Genomic DNA, 16,605 nt, shown 5'->3' with positions numbered 1-16,605 from the left:
AAAAAGTTAATATGTCAAAATACTTAACTAGATTATGCAAGGTCCAGAATAAATTATTATTAAAGTAGGAATTAAGATTAGTTTCCTAGGCTGAGTGTGCTGGCACATGCCTGTAATCCCTGCACTTGGGAGGCTGAGGCAAGAGGACTGCTGTGAGTTTGAGGTCTGCTTGGGCTACAAAGTGAGTTCAAGGCCAGCCTGAACTGCATCTTAAAAAGGCATAAAAAGAAATTATTTTCCTGACTCCTACATATCTTCTTTGACTTGTTTACTTTAAGTTACATCACATGCAACAGATGTCCAGATATGCAGACCAAAGGAACAAGAGGGGAGGGGGAAGATAGTCCCAGAAACTGTCTCTTATGGCTTGTGTCTAGATGTCCACCAAAGTTTTGTGCAGTCATGGTTGGGGCTTTTTCAGAGGTAGCTGGACCTAGAATGTGTGATGTGGGGATTAAGGGTGTATGATTACACACCAGTCTGTCAATTGGCTTGGCACTACCCTAATCCAGGCAGCCTAGATACAAGGGACAGAAAGAGGCTTGTCTTGTTCCCTGCTTGCTTTGCTATATTCGGCCCACTGTGAACTGTTTCTCCTCTGTGAAACCTGATTGCCATGCCACCCTGCCTTAGAGGCAGCTGATTATGGACTGAAACCTCTACAAACTGAGCTGAATAAACCTTTCTCCTTTAACCTCGGGTGTCAAGTATTTCGTTTTGGCAAGGAGAAAGTGACTAGGACAGTTTTAAATGTCACACTGTGTAATTAATATAATCAAACACATATCTGCTTTGCACTTCTGAAAAATAGCTTGATCTGAAGTCATGTTAACCAAGGCAATTATTAGTGAGGAAAATGAGTACTAAGATATTTTGCAAATCCTCTTCACATTTCTAGCTAAAGCCATAGAAATAAGGTTTTATATATATATATATATATATATATATATATATATAATTTTATGGAATGTCTATATATTAATAAATCTAAATTACAGATTTCACAGGGAGGAAAATGAGCCCCAGAGAAGCCAATACTCAAGTCTGTATCTTAACAATAATAATAAAGAGTAAATGATAGCCGGGCATGGTGGTGCATGCCTGTAATCCAAGCACTTGGGAGGCTGAGGCAGGAGGATCGTTGCGAGTTAGAGACCAGTGTGGGCTACAAAGTGAGCTCAGGGTCAGCCTGAACTGCATAGTGAGACCCTGTCTCAAGAAAGCTCCCTGCCCAAAAAAGAGTATAAGATAAATAGTTCAAATAGTTATTCTATAAACATATTTTGATTATATTAGGAAGAACATTTTCAAAATATTCTCATAGAAAATATTTGGAATTATCTTTGTCAAATATATGAATATATTTATGAATTAAATAAGGCACCTTTACAATATTTTTCAAACTTTTTAAAACATAATTTATAGCAAAAATAAAATGCTATTATAGATACATGATAAAAACTTCTGAGGAATAATATTGACCCAAATTATTTGTGAAACATTTTGATATTATCATTCCTTCTCTACTCTGATCTGGTTTGTTTTATTCTAAAGTGTCCTATTCAGTCCAAGTTTAATGTTAGGAAATTTACAATCCACGAATGAGTTGCGCTCAGTTGCATGGACAAAGGTCAAATTAGGAAATTGGGAAATTAGAAAGACCAGTCCAAGTGCTCCTTTTATATATGTGTTGCAAATTAACATCTAGTGAATTTAGGAACTTAGGATTCACTGGAGACGTAATTTCCTTTTTCTGAAGTTTTAGGATCCCAGAGGCTACAGAGACATCCCTGTGCAGTAGTGCCTGCCACCTGGCCTCCCTCTAGGCCAGGCAGGCGAGACGCGCTCTGCCCTGAGCTCCATCTTTTTTACCCCTACCGCTATCCCTGGAAACTCATAAGGGTTAAATCTGAATTTCTGTAGGTCAACGTGGGGCTCATACAAAACAATATTTATGATTCTCTTTGAGCAACATAGCTATAGAAAATAACATATCTGTACATATCAAATAAAGGTTTCATGTATTATTAATGTATTGATAAATTACCATTTCTCTGATCAGGGTGAAAATTCATAAATCCTCAAAAATTATACATATCACATCATAATAAGGAAGATGTGATTTATTTGTTGTTCCTTCTTATAAGTCTGAAATTTCATATGCAATGCACAGTTTCAGAGAAATACAAATAAGAACAGATTTGTGTCACCAAAAATAAGTTATTCATTCTCTTACACTTGTCATGGCAATACCTTTGGCTGCCTATATACATACTTGAGGTTTCTCCCATGGTTCCTTGTGTATCTTTAATGCGTTCTCATGGCTCATAATATAGGAAAACAGTTAAGAGTCCAAAAACCGTGTTACCAAAAGTAAAAAAAAAAAATAAGTCTTTAACTGTATTTTTCAAGCTCCCTAAAGGCAATGCATTCCTCACATCCTGCCCGTGGAAAAATTCCACTTCCCAATCTTTCTCCACACCCTGGAATTATCTTGCTCTCCTCCCTCAGAATTCTGTCTTCTCCACCACAGGTTGTCCTTCCCTCCTTGTCTCCAGGATCTACTGGAATGGTTGGGCAGGACTGAATGGAACAATACAGTTGCGGCTGTGAGCATAAAGCCAGAATAGTGGGAGAGGCAGCACGAGAATATCCTGAGCCCCAGTTTTGCCTTTGGATAGCAGCTGTTCTAGATTGGACAGATTACTCACACATTTGTGATTCAACTTCTTCATGAGTAAAGTATAAAAAACAATGGTATTTATTTTGTTGAGTTAGTGTAAGATTATATGTATTGTGGGAAATCATTAAGCTTAGGGTAGCAGCAATGCTTAATATCGTACCTACTATAGCATTATAGAAATATTTGTCATTGGTATTGCTAAAACATAAAAGCAAATATCTTGCTTTATTTATTAACACTTTCACTACATATTGCATCATTAATACTTTTGTATGGAAGTATAGATATGCTTCTGCTGCATTATTTTTCAAAAGCCTGAATTATAATATGATGTGGATATACTCTAACACACTTTCTAAAATATTTACATTGTTTATATTTTTACTGTTATATATACTGCTTAATACACAATATTTAAGTACATTTTGATTGTATGAAAATTTAAAATATGTTGAAATAATAAGTTTCCTGCTCCACGAGCTTCTTAATCTTTTGTTTTTGTTTTTGTTTTTTGTTTTTGTTTTTGTTTTTCTCCGGTATCAGGAATCGAACTCACAACCTTGTGCTTGCCAGGCAGGCGCTGTGCCACTGAGCTAGACCCCCAGCCCCCGAGCTTCTTAATCTTTTGACGCAAACTACAAACTAATCTACATGATGATCTGTACTACTTACAGTCTACCAAGTGTAATTCTGATTACCCCTCTTCCATATGTTTATCTAAACTAGGAATTACTTGATAAATTTTATCTTTAAAAATTGTATATCTTTGATTATAAGGAAAGTCAAGTTTTTAAAGATATTTTTGTGTAAATTCTTAATTCATTTCTGTGGAGATTTTTTAAAGAAGTAGGACTAGAGGTCTCGTTTGACCTAGCTATTCCTATTTTTGGTATCTTCAAAAAAAGAATTTGAAGCATAAAGATATATCATGTACTGGTACAAATGTCCTGTGAGGGATGTCATCATTATGTGTATGTAAACTGTACTAATAAACTTAATAGAAAAAATGAACAGTGTTACAAAATTTGATTCTTTTTAATGTTATTAAAATATATTAAGAATATAAAGCATTATGATCTATTTAAAATGATCTTTCTTTTATATTTTACATCACTTATGTTCAAAAAAAAACTTTCATCATTCTGTAATTTTCTTCTATTTTCTTAACACTTCCAGGCATTTTCTTAAATTTTACTCTACAACGCATTCACAATCTGTAATGTATCTTATGCCTTCTAAAATGTAAGGTGCAATCCATCTCCTGTCTATTGTTTTATGATCGGGATGCAACTTCATTTTATTTCATATATGAGCCATTTGTTTCAACATTAGTTATTGAATAATTTATGCTTTCTCTCATGCTTTCAAAATGACAACCCTATGTTTCATTACTACAGAATTTAGCCTCCATGGCCTGTCTACTAAGTGAATCCCATGCAGCCCCCACAGCATACCATTTCAAAAATTACTTTCTTCACCATTTTAATACCTGATGGAGAAAAGCCTTTGTCTTGGTTACTTTTCTGTCCTTGCTGAGACAAAAATCTAATGCCAAAATTTAAAGGAGGAAAGATTTATTTAGCTCACAGTTTGTAGAGGTTGCAGTCCATAATTGGCTGGCTCCAAGGCAGGGTGGCAAATAATCAAGGGGCAACAGTACGTGGCAGCAGAAGACAGCAAAAGCAGCAAGCAGGAGATGGACAACAAGGCTTTTCTGCTCCGTATATTGTTTGCAGGCTACCCACCCTAGGGCAGGTGTAGCACTCACACCCTTCATCCCCGCATTGGACCATGAATCAATCACAAACTCTAGATTTAGCCACCTCTGCAAAGCTCACCACCCATAACTGCACGAAGCTTTGGAGGGACATCTAGATATGAGCCCTAACAGCCGTCCACAAGTTTCTTCTTTGCAAATGTGTGCCTCTTTAATCAAAAATATTTTTCACAGATAGTTCAGTTTTGTTCAATTAAACTGAGTATTAGTTACTTAAAGATGATTAATATTATAGCTTAATTTTAGAAGACCTGATGTTTTCATGGTAAAAGTCTTTTCAACTTAGTATATAATTCTTTACTCAAGTTTTCTATTTTTTTAATTAACTATAGCAGCTTGTTTTCTGTTTAAATTATCAGTTATTAAATGTAAATGTGAATCTTTCCTTCTGTACCTTCTTCCCTTCTCTATTTTAGTCAATAGAATTATATACATGTTAATTATGCATAACATCTCATATTACAGGGAGATAACTGCCCTAACCAGTGTTCCAACTCAGGAAGCAACAAAATCAGGCAAAACCTGAAGATATTCTTGTAGACATAATGCTCTTTCAAGGCCACTGTAATAAAATTCATAAGCAAAAAGATTAGATATACCAAACTTTCCACCTATCTTCAGTGAGAGAGCAATATGTAAAAATGATTTTTCAAAAATATTTCTAGTTCTACCTTTTATACCCTCATAAGTTGATATAAGGACAATGTTTTTTTGTAAATTCCTATGTCAAAAGAGGGAAGCAGCTGTTATAATATACACTTTCACTTGTTGTATATACTTGCATTGGCCTGTAATATAGAATATTAAAATATCTGATAGGGATTTTACAATTATTTTAATATAATGGCCAAAAGTATGACTTCACACAAAGAAATTGACCTGTATCTATCACCCCTTATTAACCTTTTTCTTTCTAGGCTGTTTACTTAACTCACCCCCCAGCCAAACCAACTGACTAACAACAGATCCCCTAACCATAGATCGGAATGTAAGTATATGCATTTCCAAGAATGAAGTTTCATTTCCTTTACCTGTAGTAAAGACTGAATATGGATGCCTTATTAATCAGAAGCGTTTCACATGTATCTAATCTTAAAATGTTCTCTTCGATAGTCAGATAGTTACTATAATGAAGGGAAATTGGTTGCAACGATAAAAATAACTCAGAATAGATTTTCACCATAATCAAAACAGTAAAATCCTAGCCCAGCACAATGCACTCTGGCAAACCCAGCATGTGGGAGATGGAACAGAGGACCTCCCTGGGTTCAAGGGCAGCCAGGACTATGTCAGTGCGTTCAAGTCCAGCCTAAATTATATAGTGCAACACCATCTCACAAAACAGAGACAAAAAATTCCTTTTAATAGAAACACCAACAGAAATTTCTAACTATCCATCTAAATGTCTTCTTAATGATATTTCAGATATGGAGTATTCCTTCTGATCTCTCTGCCTAGATTACCTACTGTCACCACATTCCCATAATTGCATTCTTCCTAGCCTAACAGTATCATCTATATGAATATCGTACAGTCTATTACTGTCCATGTATTTACACATGGCTCCCCCAAAATAAGACCTAGCTGGAAAATAAATAGCCTTGGAAACTAGAGATGACAATGCACACATACACATATCCTAACCAGGCAAGACAGCAGGCACAGAAATCATCCTATGTCAATTCTTTCATTCACGGATGAGGGAATCTGAGGAATCTGAGTTGCTTAAAATCAAGTTAGTTTAGAGGCAGGGCTCTATCTCTAGTCTGTTGTGTCCAGTTCAATATTATTTTTCACCTTTGCAAGCATCCCTCAGTTTTGTTTGCTATAACACCCACAGCATGCCAAAAACACAGGTACAACTTTACCTATTTCTCTGTGTGCCATGAGCCCTTCATATGGCATTAAGCAATATCTCCTGAGTCACATTGAACTGTTTTAGAGCACTGCAGATAAGCATATCTCTTGTATTTAAAATGGAAACTATCTTCTTTTAAAGTTTGAAGCAAAATATAGGGATCAACCAATATTGCCAACTTTAGTTCAGAATGAACAGTACTGCCAATCGGGGAAGGTTTTTCTCTCATTTTCTTCTAGGAAATGATTGGGTCACCATTTGAAATGTTAAATGTGAACAAGTAATTAGCCCATTGTAATGTTTCCCTTAATTTTACAATATCTCTACAAACTATAAATCCAGGAAGGGAAAATAGAAAATAATTGAAATCAATAAGAAAGCTTATGGACATGCAAAGTTATTAGTAAAATACAAGAGTTTTAATTAAAGATGCCAGCTTCTCACAAAGGCTGGCTGCCGCGCTGATTGATCGGGAGTGCTGGCTCAGCCCTTTCTCTTCTCTCCATCAGCTCCCTCTTGCTTTTCTCTCTCTAATTGGATATTTACCACATCAGCACCTTCTTTTTAAACATTTTCTGTACAAAGACTGTAAACACAATTGCACTTTAGACAAATTATACATGTATGCATGTACGGAAGTGTAATGAATCTATGGTCTTCACAGTTTGTCATTTTGCTTTCACAATAGACAGGAAACTTTTGGAAATTTCATGGCAAAAAGTAAAATTTCATTCTGAGATACAATATTTTCTTAATAAAATTTCGAGGAACAAAGATAGGTAATTTTCTCAGATTTTAATATTGCCCTTCAAAGCAGTTCCAGATATAATATAAGACAAAAAAATGGAATTCTATTATTTCTAGTGTTGCCCTAAGAATGAATGGAATGTAAAACCTGGGTTAAAATTATAGGTATTTTTTATATCTATTATTAATGCAAAACTTTTACTATATTGCCACTCTGGGGAAAAACTTTCTTTATGCTGAAGCATAATAATTACTGAAAAAATGTTAAATAATATCTAAATTTGTCTAGCATATCCTATAATGTTTTTATAAAAGCAATAAAAAATGTAAAGGGTTTGAAACAAAGGTTTATTTTGTCAATACACTAATACCCCATTCACAACTAGCCACAACTGAACAAATACACTGCTTATATTAATTTCACTGTTTTACTATTTTGAATTTAAAAAGCATTTCTGAGATAATCTGGTTACAGAGAATATTGTTAGTAGTAAGAAGGAGTGGATTCTACTGGCAGAAGGTTTCTTTTGAGTAAAATAGTATTTTAGCTATAATTGTTTTTATAATAATATAAAGAGCAGAAGTAAAATTTATGTAGTCACTCCAGCAGTTAAAATATGCATTTCCTTACCACTTTGTTTAGGGTAATATTTCAATTAAGAAGACAAATAACTTTTTTAACTCATTGCCAAACACACAATTTTCAGTGAATCTTCAGGTGAGAAATGTCATTAGTAAAGCAATTTATAAGACAGAAAATTAGGTTGAATTGTTACCCACCTAGCATTCTAGATATATATAATCTGCAACTGATGATAACTATACTACTTCAATGCCAAATGTATGCAGAGGTTGAGAAATGCAAACTCTAATAATGCAAGGTATGCTTTTGTTCCCTCTCCTCACTCAAAATTCAGTGACTAAATGAGACGACTGGAGGTTTAGGAGGACAAAAAGAATGTGTAAAATGAAACCACTGCACTCCTTGATAATGAGAGACTAGAGAGAGCTGGTCTGATACTGAGCTTAAAGATAAAAAAGGACATGCAATGTCTATTTTGAATGAGATAAGTGTACTTCATATATCTTGCAGGGACAGAGATAACTTTGTTCCTTTAATCATTATTACTTATTTCTTAAAGCTTAGTCTCTCTTACACCTACACCTACAGAGTTCAGACTTTAGGACTCAGTTCTTATGAATAGAGAAAGTTGTCATTCTTCCCAATAAGCCTGCTAAATAATACTTCTTTAAGCTTCCAACTTCACATAGCAGATAAGTTTGTCTCCTCTGACATGACTACATTAATCCACTGAATCAATTTATTTAAGCTGCACTGTGGAGCAACGCAGGTACGATTTCGCTGAGCTTAAAAGTACTTTCAAGTTGGAGTTGCTGCTCACATGTAATGCAGTTCTCAGTATCCAAGCCTAAATTCTATTATGATTATCTGCAGCTTTGTAGGAGATATTCTTGTTAGGTTTTTAGGGACAGGATGCTTTAACACACACACACACACACACACACACACACACACAAATTTAAGGAGAATGAATTTAAGGTGCTTTAGAAAATCAGATTCCTTATGGCTAAAATAGTAGAGTTGAGCACTTGGTAAGATTCTACAAACATCATTTATTTAGATCATCTAAGATTTTTTTTAAAAGAATTTACTTAGAAAAATATCTGATATTTTAGAAAAATGTTTCAAAATGGTTGTACTAGACGCTTTCTTGCTGTTGGAACAAAGTGCTCCATAACATCAATTTGAAAGGAGAGAGAATCATTTTGGTTCATAGTTTTGAGGGATTCAGTCCATGGTTGGTTGAATCCAAGACAGAAGAGCATGGTGGAAGCGCATAGTTGAGGACTGGGCACGTCTGACAGTCAGGACAGAGGGAGAGGAGGGAAGAGCTGGGGATAAGAATCCACCCTTCCAGTCTTTCCCTCAGTAACCTCTGATCCAGCCCAACACCTAGCAGCACACTGAGCCACAAGCTATCAATGGATTAATCCACTGATGAACACAATGCCCCCTGACCCAATCCCTAACAAAGCCCCTACTCTGAATGCATGAGATTTTGTGAGGTGCACATTAGATCCAATCCTTAACCTTACTCATTCTAGCTGGAATTGTTAATATGTTGTGTCAACTTTAGAAGTTTAGAAGCTTACCTAAGTGACTCAGCAAGGGGACAGGATCCTCATTTTGCAAGCATCCTGAGACTGTGCAAGACGAGCGCGTGGGATTGTGTGAGTGCTAAACCCATCCTGAGGGGAGCCAGAATACAATATAAAGGAGAAAAAGAAGCTTGTCCTCCACCCTGTTTTTGCTCTTGTTGCTTTTGCTGTCTTCTGCATCCATGAATTTTTCCCCTCACCATGCCACCCTACCTTGGAGCTAGCTGATTATGGACTGAAACTTCCACAAACTGTAAACTAAATAAACCTTTCTTTCCTTAATTTTGAGTATTGGGTATTTTGTGTCAGCAATGAGAGAAAAGTATGTAATACAGAGATCCAACCTTTAACGCTACTCACTCTAGCTTATAGTTTGAACATTATTAAACGTTATTGAAGCACAATGACACTTTAAGGCAATCAAACTAACTGCAACACCCAAAGTGGGACAGAAAATAAGTTGTAATATATAACTAAATTAAAGTAAAGTATAACAATATCTTACTAAAATTTTTGTCTGAAAAGTTTGAATAGTGAGTGACTTTCCATAATAAGCTGGCCATATAGTGACTTTTCTTCCATTTTGCTAACTTTATTAAAAACAAAAACCTAAACCTTTGCCTCATTTCTGCCACTTTAAAACCTTGGCAGCTGCAGACCCATTCTCAAACTCACAACTGTCACAGTGGACATCTTTGTTTTCCCATGTCTGTGTTCACAGACGGTTTTCACTCTCACCGCCCCTCCATGCTTCACTTCACCCTAACCTTTCACTCATTAACAAGAACTCACTCTCTTGTCTCTTGTCTTCCCCATAAGTGGTCAATATTAAGCAACGCAGGGTGAGTCCCAGCACATGTACAAAGAGAATACCCTTTTGAGAAGTTAGCATTAGTAATATGGGGTGAACAGAATATATACCCAACTTCAGCTTCCTGAGCTAAGGTGATGCACTTTTCTTCCATAACAAACTGAAAAAAATCTCAGAAAAATTCTCCATAAAAATAAGGAAGTATTCAGCAAAACATAAGTTAAATACCTCCAGAGAAGTTCTTACTGAAAGGGATTCATTTCAGTCATAGACAAAAGAATGATTAGAAATAATCAGTTTGTGAATCAACAAAAGCAAAACATTGTTGAAAAACTTGTAGAAAATAATTTCTTTCCTTTTTTATTTTAAAGGTAGAAGATGGAAAACATATTAACAGACATACAGGCATTTACAAATTAACACTAAAATAATAAAAGCAATACAGAATTTCAGACAAGGTGATAGGAAATTAATAATTGTGGTTGTATTACATATTGATATCTTTAGATTGGTTACTCAGATAAATACAGGCATGTAAGATTGATCAAACAATTAAACATTAACTTTTCCTTTCAATAATGTAACAGAAATCAGTAGTACAACAATCTTAGCTATTCTGTGTATACATATATACATATTTTTCCCTTCTTTCTTTCTTTTCTCTTTTCCCTCATTCTAGTTGTTCTTTCCTTTTGAGTAGTTTCTTTCTCTTTCACAATATCTATTATACCTTTTAGATTTTATTCACTTGTTCAGGTTCTTACACTAGTAAGACAATACTTGTAGAACATAATTTCTGATTCTTAAAAATGATTGAGTCAGGATTCAGATAAAAGTTGTCATGGTTGGTATCTAGATGTCCCCCCACAGCCTCATGCAGTCATGGTGCAGGCTTCTAGAGTTTTCAGTTGATCCATGGTCCAATACTGGGATTGTGAGTGTGAGTTCTACATCTGTCCTATGGCAGGTAGCTTGTACACAGTACAAGGGAGGGAAAGAGGCTTGCTCTCTGTTGCCGCTCCTCCCTTTTTGCTCTTGTTGCTTTTACTGTGTTCCACTGCCATGAACTGCTGCCCTCTGCCATGTGCCACTCTGCCTTGGAGCCAGCTGAGTATGGACTGAAATCTCCACAAATTGTGGAGAAACCTTTCCATCCTTAATTTTGGGTGTCGAGTATTTTGCTCCAGCAATGAAAATAAAGTAACTGAGACAAAAGTTTATCTAAAATAGGCCTAAGGGTCAATAATATGCCTTAGTTAACAAATCAACAATTAAAAATCTAAATAAAACCTAGAAAATGATTTGATCATGTACATCATACCTCCATGAAATATTTGAATGTCTTACATTGTTAGGAAATCCCTCAACAGGTCTAATTCTCACCAAAAAAATGTGATCATAATTCTAAAATCCAGGTCTTACTATAAGTATATATTTGGGTAGCTTCAAAATACATTTTGCCTAACGTTGCTGTCTTATTTAAATGTGGATAAGAAACCTGTCTTTCAAGTAGGTCAAACAAGAAGTCAGACAGGAATGAATGTCCAGGGCAAGAAGTCACACTTGTTTGTAGGCTTCTGCTTTTTACTCCCAGACACGTGGTGTCAGCAGACTTCACAAGGCAGAGCTGGCTGCAGTTTCTCACCCACCGCCACTCATTCAGATTCAAAAAGGATTAAGTTTTCTAACACCTCTGCTTTATTAAACTATCAGTTTTATTTATTGGGTCTTTAACGTGTGCCTAAAAATATCTAAGCATTTCAACTATATCAAGGTATTGAATTTCATTCCCAAAAAAGCAACCCTCTGAGATAAGTGAGAGAATTTCCATTTTATAGACATGGTAACTGAGATTTAGAAAGTACATGACAGAAAGTACAGACAACTGAGATCTATATCATCTGATTTCCAATCTAATGATCTCAAATCTCATAGTGTGTTTTACAGTAAACACGAGACAGTATTATCTTTAGAATCAGAATGTGGAGGTTGAAATTCTAATTATTAGTTCTCATTTTCTCAGCTTATTTTTCTCCAGTTGTGAAGTTAGATTAATGATAGCTATCTTCTTTAACTCACAGGAAATTCACTGAAAATGGAACTATTTTATAAGATATGAAGCTCAGTGCTACACAATACTAAAATTTATACACGTATGTCTTAGAAGCATGTGTGTTGAATTTAATAGACTCTGTGGACTGACAATTGTCTGAGTTTTAGATTATAATAAGATTAGTTTCTATTCCTAAAACTTAGGTGATTTCAATTGTTTGTGATTGGCATTTTGACACAGAAGCTATAAGTTCATAGTTTTCATAAGCAAGACTCCCCTCCACTTGGTGGCAAGCAATAAACTCCACCGCATTGTAGTAGGAGAGAATCATGTTTCTCACGGTAGCTGGGGTAGAGGTGCATCTGGACCTCATGAAGGCTAGAGTACCAGAGGTTAAATCTGTGAACAAGTTAGTTACTTTTTTTCTGTGTAGCTTGCTTTATTCTCAATGTCCCTAAAGACTGGGTATTTCTGCTTCTGATTAACACATGTGGTCCAAAAATGGAACCCTCAATTAGATTCATTGCCTCTTTAGTTTCCAGTTTCTAAGATAGTGGAACCAATAGTGTGGATCCCAAATATAAATTCTTTGGGGAAATGAATCTCACTGGCTCAGCATCTTTTATGAGGCTTGTACCTGTTATGAAATTTCTCAACTTCAGGACTATTGACTTTTCTTTTTAACCTTGAGACACTCTTACCAAGCTTCCCAGGTTGGCTTGAACTTGAAATTCTCCTGCCTCAGCCTTCATAAGAATTGGGATTAGAGGTGGGCACCACTGTACCTGGTTACTGTAACCTTTTATACTGAATGAATCTTATTTGTTTGGAAAAGAGAGGCTCCTGTGTGTACTGTGTGTTATTCAGCAGGATCCCCAGTCTATCCTACTAGTGCCAATAGACATGCTCCTTATCTCCCTACTATGGAATGTTCTGATATTACCAAATGTCCCCTGGAAGACAAAACCATCTCTGGTTCAAAAACATGCTTTGCACATGGACTCACATGCTTTGTGTGGTGGTGCATGTCTGTAATCACAACTACTCAAGAGGTTGAAGCAAGGCCAGACTGGGCTACATAGTGAGACCCTCTTTCAAAAACAACAACAAGAACAACAAAAAAGAAAAATGGAAGGAAAACAAAGAATGAAAAAAGAAAGGAAAGGAAAGGAAAGGAAAGGAAAGGAAAGGAAAGGAAAGGAAAGGAAAGGAAAGGCAGGGAAGATAAGATAAGCATGCTTTGTGACCAAGAGTAAAGTGTCACATAGCACATACATGACTACAGAGAGACTTTCTGAAAGGGGGTAGTTCTATGAAAAATCCATGTGTCTGCTTGGCAATTATCTGGAGCATTTTCTATTATAAATATAGAAGATGTTGATGGTAATTATGTCTTTTGTACATTTTGGCCATCAGAATCAGATCTGTTCAAAGAAATTAAAAGTTTCAGTTATTTGAACACTGTATAAGTTGAAGGAAAATAATTTTTGGTCAAATCTGGGGAAGCCCGTATATGTTCTTTCTGTGCTACTTTCCCACCGGGATTTGCAAACTTTTTGTTCCTATGTCCCAGCCACACACACAAGTATATAACATATATCACACTTTTGTCATCTAATTATATTGTTGTATTTTGTATTCTACAAAAAATGTTCAAAATTAAAACTATCAACTAAAGTAATTTTATTTGATTTGCAATGATGGATAATATTGAAAGCACAGTACAGGAATTCTCACCCAGCACAAATCATGCAGGTTGCTCCTCCCTGCCCGTTCCATTTAACTAAAAACTCTGAAAGTAATGTAAGAGCCAGGGAAAGAGGAAGTGGGAATGACAAGCATAGGAGAGCATTGTGGTTTGGAGCAAACGCTTGAGGAACAGCACAAGGGCAAGGCATTGTAAGTGTCCCTACCCAGACGAAGAAGGAGCCCCAGCCCTGAACCAGCATTTCTCAGATCTGCACACCCTCCTTCCCCATCTAACGTGGTGGGTGGTCTTGGCAGAGTGCCCAGCACTAACAGCAGGAAGCACAGGAAGCCTCTTTGGTCACTCTTTCACACAAATACAAAGTTAAGTCAGGAGTTAGACCAAAACAGCTTATTTTGAAGATGGGCAACTCAGCAAGTGTGTTTCGTTTCCTTTCGTTTTATTTTATTTTGGTTTTTGTTTTGTCATGAAAGACCATAGATCTCTATGTTCTCCAGTGGTTTCCTTGGTTGTCACTTTGTATCACAAAATGCTGCAAGGACTCTTAATTGTTTTAGAGATCCGAACCTCTTACAAATGGCCACGTGAGTGTCATCCTGGCACAGTGCACTTCCTGGTTCTGACTTCTTTGCTATTAAAACATTGCCATCTCCAAGCGTTGTGGGGAATGCATGTCAGGCTAATCTTACTATAGAATCCTTTTAAAATTCTTGTCAAAACATTCCTGCTAGAAGGCATTATCCTATTAAATAAGTTAATTTAAATCTACTCTGAGATACCATTTTTCATCTAATCTTTTGACAAGGACCCCAGAATTTGATAATTCACTGATTTAGCCAGAGAACTGGGGAACAGGCATTCATTCCCATTGCTCCTGGCAGAAGAGACCACTAACAGTCTCTACAGAGAATGAAATCTCCATGCTGATGTTCTCTACCAAACTGCAAATACACTTGTGTACCCTACCAATGCCATTTTTAAGAACTGATGTACAAATAGTTCACACATGTATGCCTGGAATGACACATCAAATTGCAAGAGGCCACAGATTAGATTTGTAATGCCCCCAAATGGTCATCTGAGAAAGAATTTGTCTCCTGGCCATAGTGTCATTGGGTGGTGGTAGAACTCTAGGCTGGGGCACAGAAGTAGGCTTTAGTCATTGGCAGTGTGCCCTTACATGGGGCTGTGGGGCCCTGGCCTTGTCTTCCTTTGTGCTACTCTACCATGAGATGAACAGTTTTGTTCTGCCACATTCACCCTGCCATCAGGTGCTGTCCTGTGACAGTCCCAAAGCCAAAGGGGCTAATTGCTCCGAGACTGAACCCTCCAGAACTACAACCCAAAACAACCTTTTCCTCTTCATAAGCTAATTGTGTTAGTTATCTCATTAAGGTAACAGAGAGCTGATTACCAAAGTACACAGAAATGCAAAGCATGTTAATATTTGCATGAAAAATGGATAGGACATGTATTGGGTGTGCACAAATTATCTGTGAAGATACACAAAAATTGAAAACAAGGGTTGCCTCTGGATGGCTGCAGGACAAACAAGGGACACAGTGAGAAGATATTTGCTACTTTGTTCTCTTACATTTCATGAATTTTGAATGTGAGAATGCATATGAATTTTAAAAATGAATTTAAGAAATCATTGAGAATATATCTTTTTCTATATTATTTTCCCTTTGGTGGCTTACAAGAAGATAATTTGTTTGTATTTCTTTATTGAAACAATGTAGCAAATATCACAAACTGAGACAAATTAGAAATCTCTAAACTTTCATACAACCATCTGACAGATTACCACAATATCTAACATTTGCATGTTAAAACACTCAATATATTTTCTGTCTTTTAATGAAGAATACATTTGAAATTGTCACTTCACTGTTCTCTATACATCCTTTCCGTGGCTGGTATCGTAGCAAGAATAACAGATATTTACCATTTATAGAGAGCATTTTGTTTTCCATTTTTAAAGAAACAGGCTTGTCCTAAAGATTAGTGCATCTTCAGAGTTCACTGGAGTGTAAAATGGATTTAAGAATCCTGAGAGTATTAGATATTGTCTTTATGTTCAGCACATTTTATTATCAAGTGTCAGCAATGACAGCCTCCTGCTTTTACTAGTTAATGGCTAACCCTAAGACTCATGTTCTGAGGGTAAGATTTACTGATAACAATAGTTACTGTACATCCGTAATTCCCAGTCTCTCTCCCTGTAGCTTGAACAGTGCCTGGATAGAGCAGACACACAGTGCACTGCCTTTCCTTTCTTCTTCTCATCAATGAATATCACAAGTACTTGGGCAAAGGAGGACAGCATCCATCCACTTGAAGTCGAATTGTTTTCATTTTGCACACATTTCAATTTTCTTTTACAGATATATAGATTCTGAAGTCACAGCTAGTAGCACCACAGCTATGCTGCAAAATCATTAACCCAGTGTCCAAAACTAAACATAAGAATCAAATTATATATTAAATTTCACTTGAAAGCAATAGTATTAGGCAGTTTCTTTCCATAGAAGTAAATCAAGCCTGAGAAGGCAAAAGCTCATCCTCATATTTGCATGACCAGAATTACAGAAAGAATTAATTACTAAGCTTTTTGACCATGTCAAACCTATGCTGTTCCACTGATGAACACTTACAAGTCTGGCAGTGATTTTCCGTAGGTCCCCAGCATCGGCCTGTGCAGGACTTATGGCAGCGTCCACCTGTAGAAGAGGGAAAAAGGAGGCAAAGCCGTCATTTACAGCACAGTCTTTCAGTCCTGGGTGA

At 36.2% G+C, this 16,605-nt stretch overlaps 1 protein-coding gene across 5 annotated transcripts in view; it reads right to left on the bottom strand.

The window, feature by feature from the left end:
• Erbb4 (erb-b2 receptor tyrosine kinase 4) overlaps positions 1 to 16,605 on the bottom strand; it is a gene marked incomplete at its 5' end in the record, with an annotated part of 1,058,248 nt that overhangs the window by 318,982 nt on the left and 722,661 nt on the right. For all 5 annotated transcript variants that reach the window (XM_005396938.2, XM_005396940.2, XM_005396937.2 and 2 more), the window contains 1 exon segment: positions 16,476 to 16,541. In XM_005396938.2, the coding sequence (XP_005396995.1) occupies positions 16,476 to 16,541 (66 nt within the window).

Source organism: Chinchilla lanigera, unplaced genomic scaffold (genome assembly GCF_000276665.1).
Source record: "Chinchilla lanigera isolate Chin_1 unplaced genomic scaffold, ChiLan1.0 scaffold00056, whole genome shotgun sequence".
Classification (NCBI taxonomy): domain Eukaryota; kingdom Metazoa; phylum Chordata; class Mammalia; order Rodentia; family Chinchillidae; genus Chinchilla; species Chinchilla lanigera.
The sequence above is the reverse complement of the archived record's forward strand: the minus strand, read 5'-3'. Positions and strand labels throughout refer to the sequence as shown.